A 12,161-nucleotide genomic window follows, 5' to 3' on the forward strand; every position below is an offset into this window, starting at 1 on the left:
TGCCTTGACACAGAGTTAGCCTACTACTAACTTGCTAGTTGTTCCCTGGACTCTGCTGCCTTACTTCTCCCATATGGATTTGCCCGGAGTCCCTTCATTTCTCTCATCACCACCCAAATTCAAACCTATTTCATTTCTAGGTCTCAACTAAGGGGCCAGTCTTCAGCCTCCCTTCACTCAACTGCCTCCCACCCAGTCCATTTTCTGCAGGGAAGGCTTTAGTCTTATGAAGGTGAAAATACTATTAAAACCTTACCAACTTGCCCTTTGCACCCACACTGATTTATCCCCATTTCCCACCAACCTGTCCCATTACTATGCAAGGCTATGCCACTCCCCCTGTATCTACTCCAAGAGGGATGGAAATATGTCCATGCATAAACTACATGAATATTCACAGTAGCCTTAGTTACAACTCGCCAGTGGAAATAACCCAATTTTTCATCATCAGATGAATATATGTTTATACAGTGGAATATTTTTGAACCATAACATAAAATATTGCAAGTCATATCATGCCCAAACCAAGAAAAACATTTCAGTTTTGAAAGGAGATGTGTTATAATAATGACATGTATAGGAAATGTTCAGAAGAGCTAAGTCCATCAGACAGTAGATTAGTGGCCACTGGTGACTGCGGGGGAGATGGGGAATTAGGATTAACTTCTAATAGTGATGGGTGCTCTGTGGAGCGAAAGGTTTCTCCATTAGATGTGCTCACTGAACAGCATATATGATATACAAAACTACTAACGACAAACTTGACAGCAATGTCTCTTTTGTATGCTTCAATTAAAAAAAGAATGTTTAAAAGTCAACACTGAAATTGGAATATCCCATTTGTTTGTATGAGAGAGCATTAGAGTTATCTGTGCATGTGCTTATATACTCTGAAAAAAATTTCTAGAATGATCCTTGATGCCACTTCAGTGGTGGGGTGGAGTACAAGGCTTTTAGTACACCCTAGATTCTTATTGGCATTGAGTTTATTATTTAGTTGTGGTGTGTGTGTGTGTGTGTGTGTGATGCGTGTGTGTGCCCATAGTAGGTGGGGGTCGGAGGACAGTTCACAGCAGTCAGTTTATCCTTCCATCATGCAGGCATGGTACATGAACATACACACAAGTTGAGAACCAGCCCTGCCCTCCCCCACCAAGATTAAAAACAAACAAATTAAAAAAGAAGACTGTTATGTTTCCCTGGGGGTACTTAAGCCATTTCAGAGAGCAAATGATAACAGTGTGATGTATAGTACAGTCCTGGGTCACAAACTGCCAACCCTACCTCTGGAGGTGCTGGGCCTTACATAACTGAGTCCCAATAAGCGCTGTAGATAGCATGCTTCAGGTGAGTTCTTCTGGTCACCAGCGCTGGAAAAAGTTCACGCTGTCCTCCTCACATAGACCCTGCTCTTGGTCTGATCCTGTCATTTCACTGCAGAACACTGACTGAGTACAAGAGCTTTCTGTGGGCTGTGAGCTCCAGAGAATGACCGAAGCTACGAGTATAGCTGGGGGCACACAACCGCAAAAATCTATGTCGTGTCAATACACTTATACCCAGCACAATGCACAAATGCACATCACCTCCAGCTCTAAAAGAGCTGAACTTCAGTCTAACAAAAGAAGGCTTCAGGAAATGCACATGGAGAGTCTGTCTGCAGGCCAAGGAACTGTATTCTTCAAAAGCATCATGACAGGTAAGAAGGGCCAAGTGCCTGACATGCCTGGAGACCAGGAAGACCTGACAACAGAGCCCAGGTGGGAGTCTGCTTTGGCCCAGGCAGAGACGGGACTTGGGGAACACCAGCTGAGAGTGAATGTCCCATGATTGTGACAGCAAACGCTGTCAGTAACAGATTCACCAGGGCTACGGAGAGGATGCAAGGAGTGGCTGGGTGACTTGATGGTGACACTACTATTTTTTTTTTTTTTTTGGTTTTTCAAGACAGGGTTTCTCTGCAGCTTTTTTAGAGCCTGTCCTGGAACTAGCTCTTGTAGACCAGGCTGGCCTCGAACTCACAGAGATCCGCCTGCCTCTGCCTCCTGAGTGCTGGGATTAAAGGCGTGCGCCACCACCGCCCGGCTTGACACTACCATTGTGCACGGTCACCTGAGGCAGAAAGGGTCAATAAAAGATGAAAGAAAATGTGCTGGAAAGCAGCGGCTAGCATTATTCTACGTTCTCTGCTGTTTCAAGAGTGTCTCAGTAACTTTTAGGATGTCTGTTATGGGGTGCATTCAGTCTCCTGGGTTTTCAAGGAGCCATCTTACTGATCCTGCACTGCTCACTCTCCTCTGGTTCTCTAGGCCTCCTGAGCCAGGTCTCTGAAGAATACTGTTCTTCTTCTGCCATCCCTTCCAGGTTGTGGTGCCTTTCAGGTCCTGGCTCAGAGACCCTGATCTCTCAATGAAGGATGTCTGGCTTCACACCTACTTTTCAATGTAGGAAAATTCTTGTTTTATGCAAGAAATATAGATCAAGCTAACAGCTTATTCAAAAGGGTGTTGGGAAGTGGTGGAACCTTTAGAGGTAGAGCTGGTGGTAGGTCTTTGGGGTATTCGGGACATGCCCTTGGGGGGCTCTAGGACTTGGGTCCAAACTTTCCTTCTTTGCTTCCTGGCTCATAGTGTAAGCATTCTCTTCTGTCATGTGCTCCCTGCCATTGCCATTTGACTCTGCTGCCAGAGCAATGCCACTTCTTGATCTTGGGTGGGGACCTCCAGAAGTGTCAGCCACAACACCCTTTTCCCTTTGTATGTTAATTGCTTTGCATGTTTGATTACAGTAACATCATTAATAAAGCATCTTTTTGTGTTTGTATGAGACTGAATTACATTTTCCTAAAACTAGGTGTCTCCTTAAGTCTAGAAGGAAGCGGCGGGGCTGTGTCCCGCCACCCGGCAGCCGGCTAGCTTTACACCCGAAATAATTACACGGAAACTGTATTCTTTTAAACACTGCCTGGCCCATTATCTGTAGCCTCTTATTGGTTAATTCTCACATCTTCCTTTAACCCATATTTAGTAATCCGTGTAGCACCATGAGGTGTGGCTTACCAGGAGAGATCTTAACCTGCGTCCATCTCAGAGAGGAGAATCATGGTGACTGCATATCGCGACTGCCTGAAGCATCTGCCCACTCCTTCTTCCCACAATTCTGTTCTGTCTACTCCGCATACCTAATTTTCTGTCTCTTAAAGGGCCAAGGCAGTTTTCTTTATTAATTAACCAATGAAAGTAACATAGACAGATAACTCTCCTCCATCACTTAAGTCTAAATAACTGCACAGGAAAGCCATTGGTTACTCTTGACAGTGAAGTAGGACTACCAAACCCAATTCTTTCAGTTCTGCTCCCATCATGGTCTATCCTGGATGGGGGTTGCTGGAGGACCCTGATGTCCTCTGTATGGCACTCTGGGGAAGACAAACGGTTCCTTCTTTCTGGTCTTAAACCAGTATGAGCCAAACATGACAGACAGTCTCACAACAGTACAACTTTTCTGGAGCCAGGCCAGTGCTCTCGAAGGTCTTTCTCTTCCTTTTCTCTCATCTACCTTTGGGTTTTCCTCATAGCCCTGGTTCAGTTTAGGGGACAACAGGCCTATGGTACCCACAGCAGGAGATCTGGCTTGGTGAAGGTTGAAGAGAGGGCACAGGGCAACAAGGTGGTGGGAGGGGCTCTGAAAGCTGAGGTTTGGGGGAGGTATGAGGCACTATAAAGTAGTAATAACTTCTAGAGGAAGGCCTAAGGAAGCACAGCTACCCAATTCTCTTTGCCAGGGCCCCTGCTCCAGAGGCAAGCCTGGTGTAGATCTGGTTGGTCATTCTGAGAAAGGTGTAAGATTCCAGCTTTAAGTCAATGCAACTCCTGCAGGATTCCAGATCCCAAACAGACACCCAGGAACCTCAAGAAGTAGTTGGTTTTGTTTTTCAGATTCACACAGCTGGCCTGGAAAGTGTCTTCTCTCCATATGTCCCAGCACCTGGCCACCTTGCTCAGACACGGTGCTGCCCACTCCGCTTGCCCAGTTTAAGCCACACACTTGCCTCTACTTTATTCTTTATTTCCTGCCTGTCCTCCCATACTCAGCATCAAGGACCTAGTGTGGGTGGGATGGGCGGATGGCTAGGAGAGCGCTGTAGGGACAGTGTTGGACAAGAGACTGAAGAGCACTCTGAGAATGTCACAGAGAGTCCCAGAAGACTGCTGCCAGATTAGTCAGCATTCGAGGTTTCTTCCCATCCAAGCTGGAGTCCACTCTACCTCAGGTTTAAGGACCTTCACATAAACGAGACGCGCCCTCTGTCGCAGGGCTCTCAAGCCACTGGTCAAAGACAAGTGCTTCCACCTTGTAGGCTTCTGCGGTTCACTGTGTGGGACACTAGGAGCACTAGGCTGGGATGCAGTTGGCGGGGGAGGGCAGTGATCTGAGAGGGGAGGACAGAGGGAAGGGGGACCTCAAGAGGATCTCAGCTCTTCTCAGGGCCGCAGGGCCTGCTGTAGCACTTGTTCATCTGCCACCTCGTGGGGAAGCGTCACCACTAGGCCATTGTTCTCCTGCATTGTCTGGCAGATGATCTCATAGGCCTTGGGGTTCCCAGACCAGCAGCGCCGTGCCACCTGCAGAAGCCGAGGACAAAGCATTGCTATCAACATCACTGGGCTCTCCACATGGTATCCTGGCTCCCAAACTTTATGCCCTCTGCCTGGGGATTTCAGAACCTCCTTTGTATCTGCCAGGCTCAGAATCCCTGCTCTCTCTTATCTGGAACAGCTAACTAATTTACCTTATTTTCAATCTGAAACCAGGTATTATTCTGGCCAGCTCTTTTCACACCTCTAAGAACGACCTGGCCTTTATAGAGGACACCCCCCTGGGTAGAACAAGTTTATCCCTGACACCCATCCTTTCCCCTTTCAGAACCCTCACCATCAGCTACACGATCCCTTCCTAGCCCACTTCCTCTCTAATACCTGGGCTGTCCTAAGTCGTGACTATAGCACCTCTCCATCTATCTGCCACCCACCAATTCTAACCTCCTCTGGCCTATATCTACACCACTGATAGTGAGGGCTCCTGGGAGGGAGCCCCATCAAGACTCACTCCAACTCTAGTGTCAGGATGTAGACCCCCCCCTTGTTGAAGTGCTGAAGCTTAGTCGTTCCTGGTGAGTGGCCCTACCAGAGGCTCTTCCCTCCCCCCCCTCCCGCCTCTGGGTACAACCTCAGTCATTTAGAGCTACTGTCATCACTCTGGTCCTTTGCCCTGGAATCCCTCTGCGGTTTGCTCATACCTTAAATACCTTTCCTCATCGTCACCTGACTTCTGACCTCAGGTCAACTCTTCTGGGCTGCCTGTGACGAGGTTTGGGAGAGGAATCTGCCCCTCCCCCCGCCCAGATGCTGTTAGTACAAAGATGGGTCATAGTAGCAGGATGAAAAGCCCATCGAGCTTTGGAAATGTGTTCGTTGGCTGCCTTCGAAGGTGACAGTGAGGGCTGGAGTAGCTGGGGTACAGCACCTGCCTGACGTGGGCAATGGCCACCCAGGCAGCAAAAAGGAACAGCAATACAAAGCAGGGAAAGATGTGGGAGGTGATGTATGCTGTGAATATGTTTTATTGCCATGGATTAATAAAGAAGCTAGCTACTTTCGGTCAACGGCTTAACAGAATATAGCCAGGCTGGAAGATGTGTGTGTGTCTGTGTGTGTGTGTGTATATATATATATATATATATATATATATATATGTATGTATGTATGTATGTATATATACATATATGTGTGTGTATGTATGTGCGTACACATATATGTGTGTGTATGTATGTGCGTACACATATATGTATATATGTATGTATATATACATACATATGTGTGTGTGTATGTATGTATGTATGTTATGGGAGTCAGTGAGAAGCCATGTAGCCATCTGCCAAAGATAGACATGCTGGAACCTTGCCCATAAACCATGAGCCTTGTGGTAAAGTATAAAATAATAGAAATGGGTTAAATTAAGATATGATCCAGCTAAAAAGACACTTAAGCTATTGGCCAAACAGTATTGCAAATGATATAGTTTCTGTGTGTTTATTACGGGACCGGGCCGGATGGAAACCTCTTCCAACAATGGGCCTTAAGAGGGAGATCATGAGGTCAGGGCACAGCAATATGACAGAGCTCGACATGCCCGAGGCCCTGAGTTCCATCCCAGTCCCCAAAGAGTGAAGCCTCAACACCAGTATAAGGGGTGCTTTGGTGCCTCAACACCAGTATAGGGGGTGCTTTGGTGGAAGGGCTGAGTCTGCCAGGGTCCAGCTGCATTTATAGAAGCTAGAGTTCAGGGTGAGACCAGAGACAAGAAGACCCAAAGAAAAGTGTGGAAATAGTTGGGAAGGGATGGTGCAAAGGGAACCCTGGGGTCTGGAGAGATGGCTCAGCAGTTAAGAGCACTAGCTGCTCTTCCACAGGACCTAGGTTCAGTTCCCAGCACCCACATGGTGGCTCACAGCCATCAGTATCTCTACTTCTATAGGACCTGATGCCCCTTTCTGACCTCTGAGGGCACCAGGCACATACATAGTGCACAAATATGCAGACACACTCATATACATAAAATCAAATAAAAATAAATAAATTCTTAAGAAAGAGGGAGCCCTGGAAGGGCTGGAAAGGGAGTAAAGGCTCTTACAGAATTGCAGCCCAGACTTCCAACCTGGAGACGGAGCCACGGAGAAGAAGGGGGAGCGAGAAGCTGAGGAGTTCTGGGGGACTTACACCATTGGAGACATCCCAGCTGAGCATCATCCTGGCTTTCTGCTCAGCCTGTGAGGTCCCATCTAGCACAAGGCCAAATCCCCCATTGATCACCTCGCCCCTGCAAGAGACAAAGGGGTTCCCAGTTCGCTCCCTGTGTAGAATTGTTTAGAGCAGACATCATGCAAGGTTTCAGGCATTGACCTGAGAAGATATCAGCTTTGGGGGAGCCTTGTTCCATTGGCCTCTACATCACAGAGCCATGTGGTCAGCAGAACAGAGTGGCAACATCCTGGCTTCTCAGCCAGTTATGCTTCTGAGCTGGTAATGGTCCACTTCATGTATACTTCCAAGACCTTCTCTATACCACGGTCTGCTCAATGCCTGTTTGTCCACTGGGATGGGAAGCAATCATTCTCATTGTACCCAGGGTTTTGTACATGCTAGACAAGTGATCCAGTACTGAGCTACACCCCAGTCTGGGACAGTGCTCTGAGAATGGAGGGAGGTTGCTTCTCAGGACCCTCTGAAGTGGCCATAAAGAGTGTATGGGCATGCAGGAAGGTTACTTGGCACACAAGATGCCATGCCACAGGTGGGCTGCTAATGACCCAGACTCACTGACTGCCCCGAGACTGCCTGTGTTAACTGATCTCTGAAATGTTCCTGTGACACATGAAGTCTACCCCCTTGCAATCCTTTCCTATAGAAAGAGAACAGAGATGCCTTTGCTAAGGTACAATCTCTCACACTCAGTGACTTGGCCAAATGACCCTGTCCTCAGTGACTTGGCCAAATGACACATCCGGGAGCACAGGGAGCTGCAGCCAACTCTTGTTCTCACTAAGCATGACCAATGGACACACGGCACGAAGGCAGTGACTAAGCAGATGCTCCAAAAGAGGGACCGTGAGGAGGCTGAGGTCATGGAGTGCACTCCAATTGACACAGAGTTAGGGGAGGTAACCCTGCACAGAGAAGAACCTGTCCACAGGAGACAGCCCAGGAAGGGAAGAAGCAAGTCAAGAAGCCTGAGGACAAACAGCTCACACACACAGATTCCTGCCAAATGAGGAAGAAACCAAAGCCACAGAACTGGGTGTGACTTGTCGTTGGAGAAGCAACAAGTGAGAGCCGTGTTCCTCAACTCTTTATGCAATAGTGCTAGAAGCCAGGACTTCCCTCATCCTCCCTAGTAAATACCTAGCCTGCCTGCTGCTTTTGTTTTGTGAGGCTTTGGACAAATTTCAGCCTCTGTTACAGTCACGGTTGTCCCCTCCCATGCACCCCACAACCAGGGAGCTCTTGTCTGCGCTGTTCTCCAGCTAGGACATGCACTATGGTCACATTTTCCATTAATTAAAGCCACCTGACAGGGCTGCAGCTTGGAATTCCAGGCTTGGTGGGCATGAGGCCAAGCGGGTCATCTGAATACTCTGGAGAGCTGGTTAATGGGAGGAATTGGCTCTTCAGGACAAAGGCTGGCCTGGATCCAGCTCATACTGGCTCAGGTCTTCTCCCTCTCTGAGACCACAGCAGCCAGGGCTCCAGTTTTAGCCTGCTCTGGGGATCCCAGACAGGAAGCTTCCCCAGCAGAGGCAAATCGTCTGTGCCTCAGTCTCCTCATCTGTAAAAGCCTATGCCCTTTCTTTGATTCTGTGAGAGGGAAGATTGAAAGGGCTCAGCAAATGATGCTGCATTGTCCGTGTCTGATGAACCTAAGTTTATACTCTCGGCGGGAGCGGAATGGCCAATGCCAATCAGAATGAAACCCCACAGTCCGGATTTTCAATGTCCTCTTGAGGGCGGTGGTAGGGCTTCATGGGAGGTCTTCAGATCACTGAGAATGGGCCCTTGCAGGACCACATGGGATCCCAGTTTCTTCTTCTTTTCCCTGTCATGGATGACTGGCTCTGTCCCCACCCCTAGAGGCTCCTGCCATGCTGTGCTGCCTAAAACAGTGTGGCCGACTGACTGTGAAACCGTGAATCAGATAAACCTTTCCACTCTACAAGCTAGAGACCACTTTTGTTACAGGCAAGAACAATGACTAACACGGAGGCCATCATGGAGTTCTTAATGACCCTGCCCTGGTGCTGGATGGAAAGGGACCTGTGTGAACATAACTGTGAGCTGGGGAGAGCGGGGAGCCTAGAACCTGCTGTCCTGGCAGCCATGGGCTCCCACTCTTTGAAGTCAAATAGTTATGGTGGAATTGGAATGTAGAAATGAACATGGCTGTTGCTCATGCTAGCCTTTGTGTCCTATATGATAGGTGTGGGCCAAACTGCTGGAGTTGCTTTATAGAAGTCTCCCTCTCTGTTCCTCCATCCTCCACACCCCAACATACTGACCCTCTGGTTCCCAGTTCGCATGAGGACTGCATTTGCATTAAGCCCTCAATAGAACAAGTTGCCAGGGATCTAAGTCCAAGAACCTTAGGCCCCTGGACCTGTATCTGTCCCAAGAGGTCCCCACAGTCTCCATACCAGCCCACAGCCTGCTCTCTGACACCTTCTTACCAGCCCACACCCCCTCCATTGTGAAGAGCAACCCAGGTGGCACCACGACAGGCATCTCCCACGAAGTTCTGCACAGCCATGTCTGTAGAAACAGGGCAAGCATGATACATCATCCCTTGCACTAGGTGGTCTGGGGGCCAGATAGACTCATGCTGCTTCTTGGGACTGCAGAACAGTGTGACAGTGGACAAGTGGGGACAGAGACAGGGGAGTCTGGAAGCAGGAAGCAAGAGAAACTGACGAAGCCTGCCATACCTATTATCTGTCCCTACTGCCATACTCTCTTGCACTAAATGCCCATTCATGCCTAGGGCAGGCATTGCAAATGAATGATGCTTCTTGACTCCATCAGAGAAGTGAGGGCCCCATGTTGGCTGCTGGGCAGGTATTTAAGAGGCCCAGTGGGTGTGCTGCCCCTTTCAGTACTGTCAGCCCTCCACTAAGTATTACTTTTGCTTCAGATAAGGCTCTCCAGAGAAACCCAGAAGTTTTAGATGACTTCAGATGGCTCAGTCTTTTAGATGACTTAGAGAAAAATTTGTTTATTATCACACTATTCTACCCAGGAGGTATTCCTAGCCAACATTTTTCTTTTGGAACGGGCCATGTATAAAGCTGCAAGAGCTCCATCTGAGCATGCTTAGTTGTGAGGTGTCTTTCTATAAGAACCTGTATGAGTTTTCCCAATGAAGAACCTCTGGCTTCCTTTGTCTGTTGCTTTGGCCGTGGTGCCAGTGCTTCCCCATGGGCTACAGGTAATTAGCTAGCACCTCTTATTTCCTCAGCTGCTTTGCTGCACCAGGGACAAGCCCAGCATGACACGGCAGCCATGTACCCAGCAGACTATGGAGCCAGGCCCCCAGGGGAAGCAAGGCCCCAGCTGGTAGCCTTCTAAGCATCTAGCATGTTGTGAACAGGTGCGAGGAGGTCAGTGACTGTTGTCACTTTGCCACCCTGGAGACACAGGCATAAGACTGCAGCTTCCTCTTGTAGCTCTTTATCCACCTCCCAAACTTTTCACCCCAGTTCTCACAGAGATCAGGGAACCTAGGCTCTCCCTGGTGCTGGGTGAGGAAGAGGAGGAGGAGGGAGGAAAAGAGCATGCAGCCTATAATCTAGAAGACAGGGAATTTAATTCCTCCCTTTGAGATGGGGTCTCTGTGTTACCCAGGCTGCTTCTAATTTTTTATTTATTTTCATTTTTTATTTTATTTTATTTTTTGCTTTTTCAAGACAGGTTTCTCTGTGTGGCTTTTTTTTTTTTTTTGTTTCGTTTTATTCCCCCTGAGACATGGTTTCTCTGTGTGACCTTGGAGCCTGTCCTGGAACTCACTTGTTCCAGGACAGGGTGGCCTCAAACTCACAGAGATCCACCTGCCTCTGCCTCCCAAGTGCTGGGATTAAAGGCGTGTGCCACCGCCACCCGGCTACTGTTTCTAATTCTTAAGCTCAAGCTCCCTGTGCCACTCAGCTGCCAGAGGTGCTGGGACTAAGGATGCACATCTCCTCAGCTGGCTAATACTAAGGGACAATGATCCTTTCGTTTATCTTACCTGCACAGAAGGCAGAACCATCATAAATATTGGAAGTCTCCCTGAAGGGGCTGTCAGTCCCACTCACATCATGGTGGTCACGGCTCAGGACCACTGGGGCCTGTAGGGGACAGGGAAGGGCATATCAGTCAGTAGTGTCTGCCAGGCTTGTTGGCATGAGGCAGAGGATGAGAGTGGGGCCACTCCAGACACCATTTGGATTTTTCCCCTTAAAAATAGACCCAGTCTTAGAAATAATAGAATAAAGGGGTAAATTATTGCATCTACTTTTAAACTAAAAAGCAACTACTAATATTTTACCTAAGTATGGATTTTTATATATTGATACAAATTTAAGGTTATTTTTGTTATAACATACTGTATATATGTTTTTACTTTTGTATAATATATTGTGCCTATGCAGCTCATTTTAAAATGTAAAGTTCTGGTTCTTGAAATTTATTACAAACTATTTAGGGTAGTTAAGAAATGCAAGTTAGTAGTTAATTATCTATATACAATCAAACTTGTAGTCATGTTAGGTATATTTTCGAAGTCAAACAGATATATTTTAGATAGATAGGTGACCTTCAAACATTTCAGAGACATACAGAACATGTCATTAAGATGTTGTAATAATATAAGGCTTTTTATGACAATGAGATTTGTCTGCCCCTGCCAGCACCAATCTACTTCAGAGATGTAGCTAGCCTTCCCAACCATTGACAGTAGTTCTTGGAAATTTAGAGGCTCACCAAATATGATGCAACATGCTCGAGGACACTACAAAACTCAGAATGTCCCAGCTGCCCTTGCCCTTCATGAGCAGGCCATGCTGTGCCTATGACTTCATCTCTGCCATGGAATTGTTTTCCAGCACCTCTAGTCATTCAGGGTTCAGCTGAATGCTAGAACTTCAGGATGGCCTGTCCTGACCAACCATGGATCTTCAGCTCACCTGGCTCATGTTTTCCCATGCTTCATGGCACCTGTAAACACCTCCTAGCTCATACCTGCAGTCAGGTAAGCATCCCCTAGCTCATACCTGCAGTCAGGTGTCATCTCTCTTTATTACAGCAGATCCAAGCTGGAACTTCCCTGCTGTGTCCCCCCAAAAGGCACCAGCACAGTAGAACTATCAAACCAGTGAACGGAAGCGGGAGAGTGATAGCTTGGATGTGAGCAGGAGCTTCTCAGCAGCACCCCCTCCAATGGGCTTCTGGGAAGCATCCTAAAGAGCTCAGGATGTTATTCTTGCTGTGGTGCCACCCTGGGCTCTGACCCTGAGCCATCTGCAGGGATGGCCTTCCACACTTCACACCTTTCTTTAGTTCACTTTACCTCTGAGT

The 12,161-nt window shown here is 47.8% G+C and overlaps 1 protein-coding gene across 2 annotated transcripts in view; it reads right to left on the reverse strand.

The window, feature by feature from the left end:
- Positions 1-4,052: 4,052 nt before the first annotated feature.
- Positions 4,053-12,161, reverse strand: part of Uroc1 (urocanate hydratase 1) — a 32,879-nt gene continuing 24,770 nt past the window's right edge. The window contains exons 17-20 of one of the 2 annotated variants that reach the window (XM_038318738.2): positions 10,834-10,933; positions 9,281-9,362; positions 6,780-6,879; positions 4,053-4,625 (exon numbers count right to left, since the gene is read on the reverse strand). In XM_038318738.2, coding sequence (XP_038174666.1) covers positions 4,485-4,625; positions 6,780-6,879; positions 9,281-9,362; positions 10,834-10,933 — 423 coding nt within the window. In that variant the 3' untranslated portion in view covers positions 4,053-4,484. The remainder of the gene's footprint in view (positions 4,626-6,779; positions 6,880-9,280; positions 9,363-10,833; positions 10,934-12,161) is intronic. The other variant, XR_005284263.1, reaches the window with a different exon arrangement.

Source organism: Arvicola amphibius, chromosome 2, assembly GCF_903992535.2.
Source record: "Arvicola amphibius chromosome 2, mArvAmp1.2, whole genome shotgun sequence".
NCBI classification, from domain to species: Eukaryota; Metazoa; Chordata; class Mammalia; order Rodentia; family Cricetidae; genus Arvicola; species Arvicola amphibius.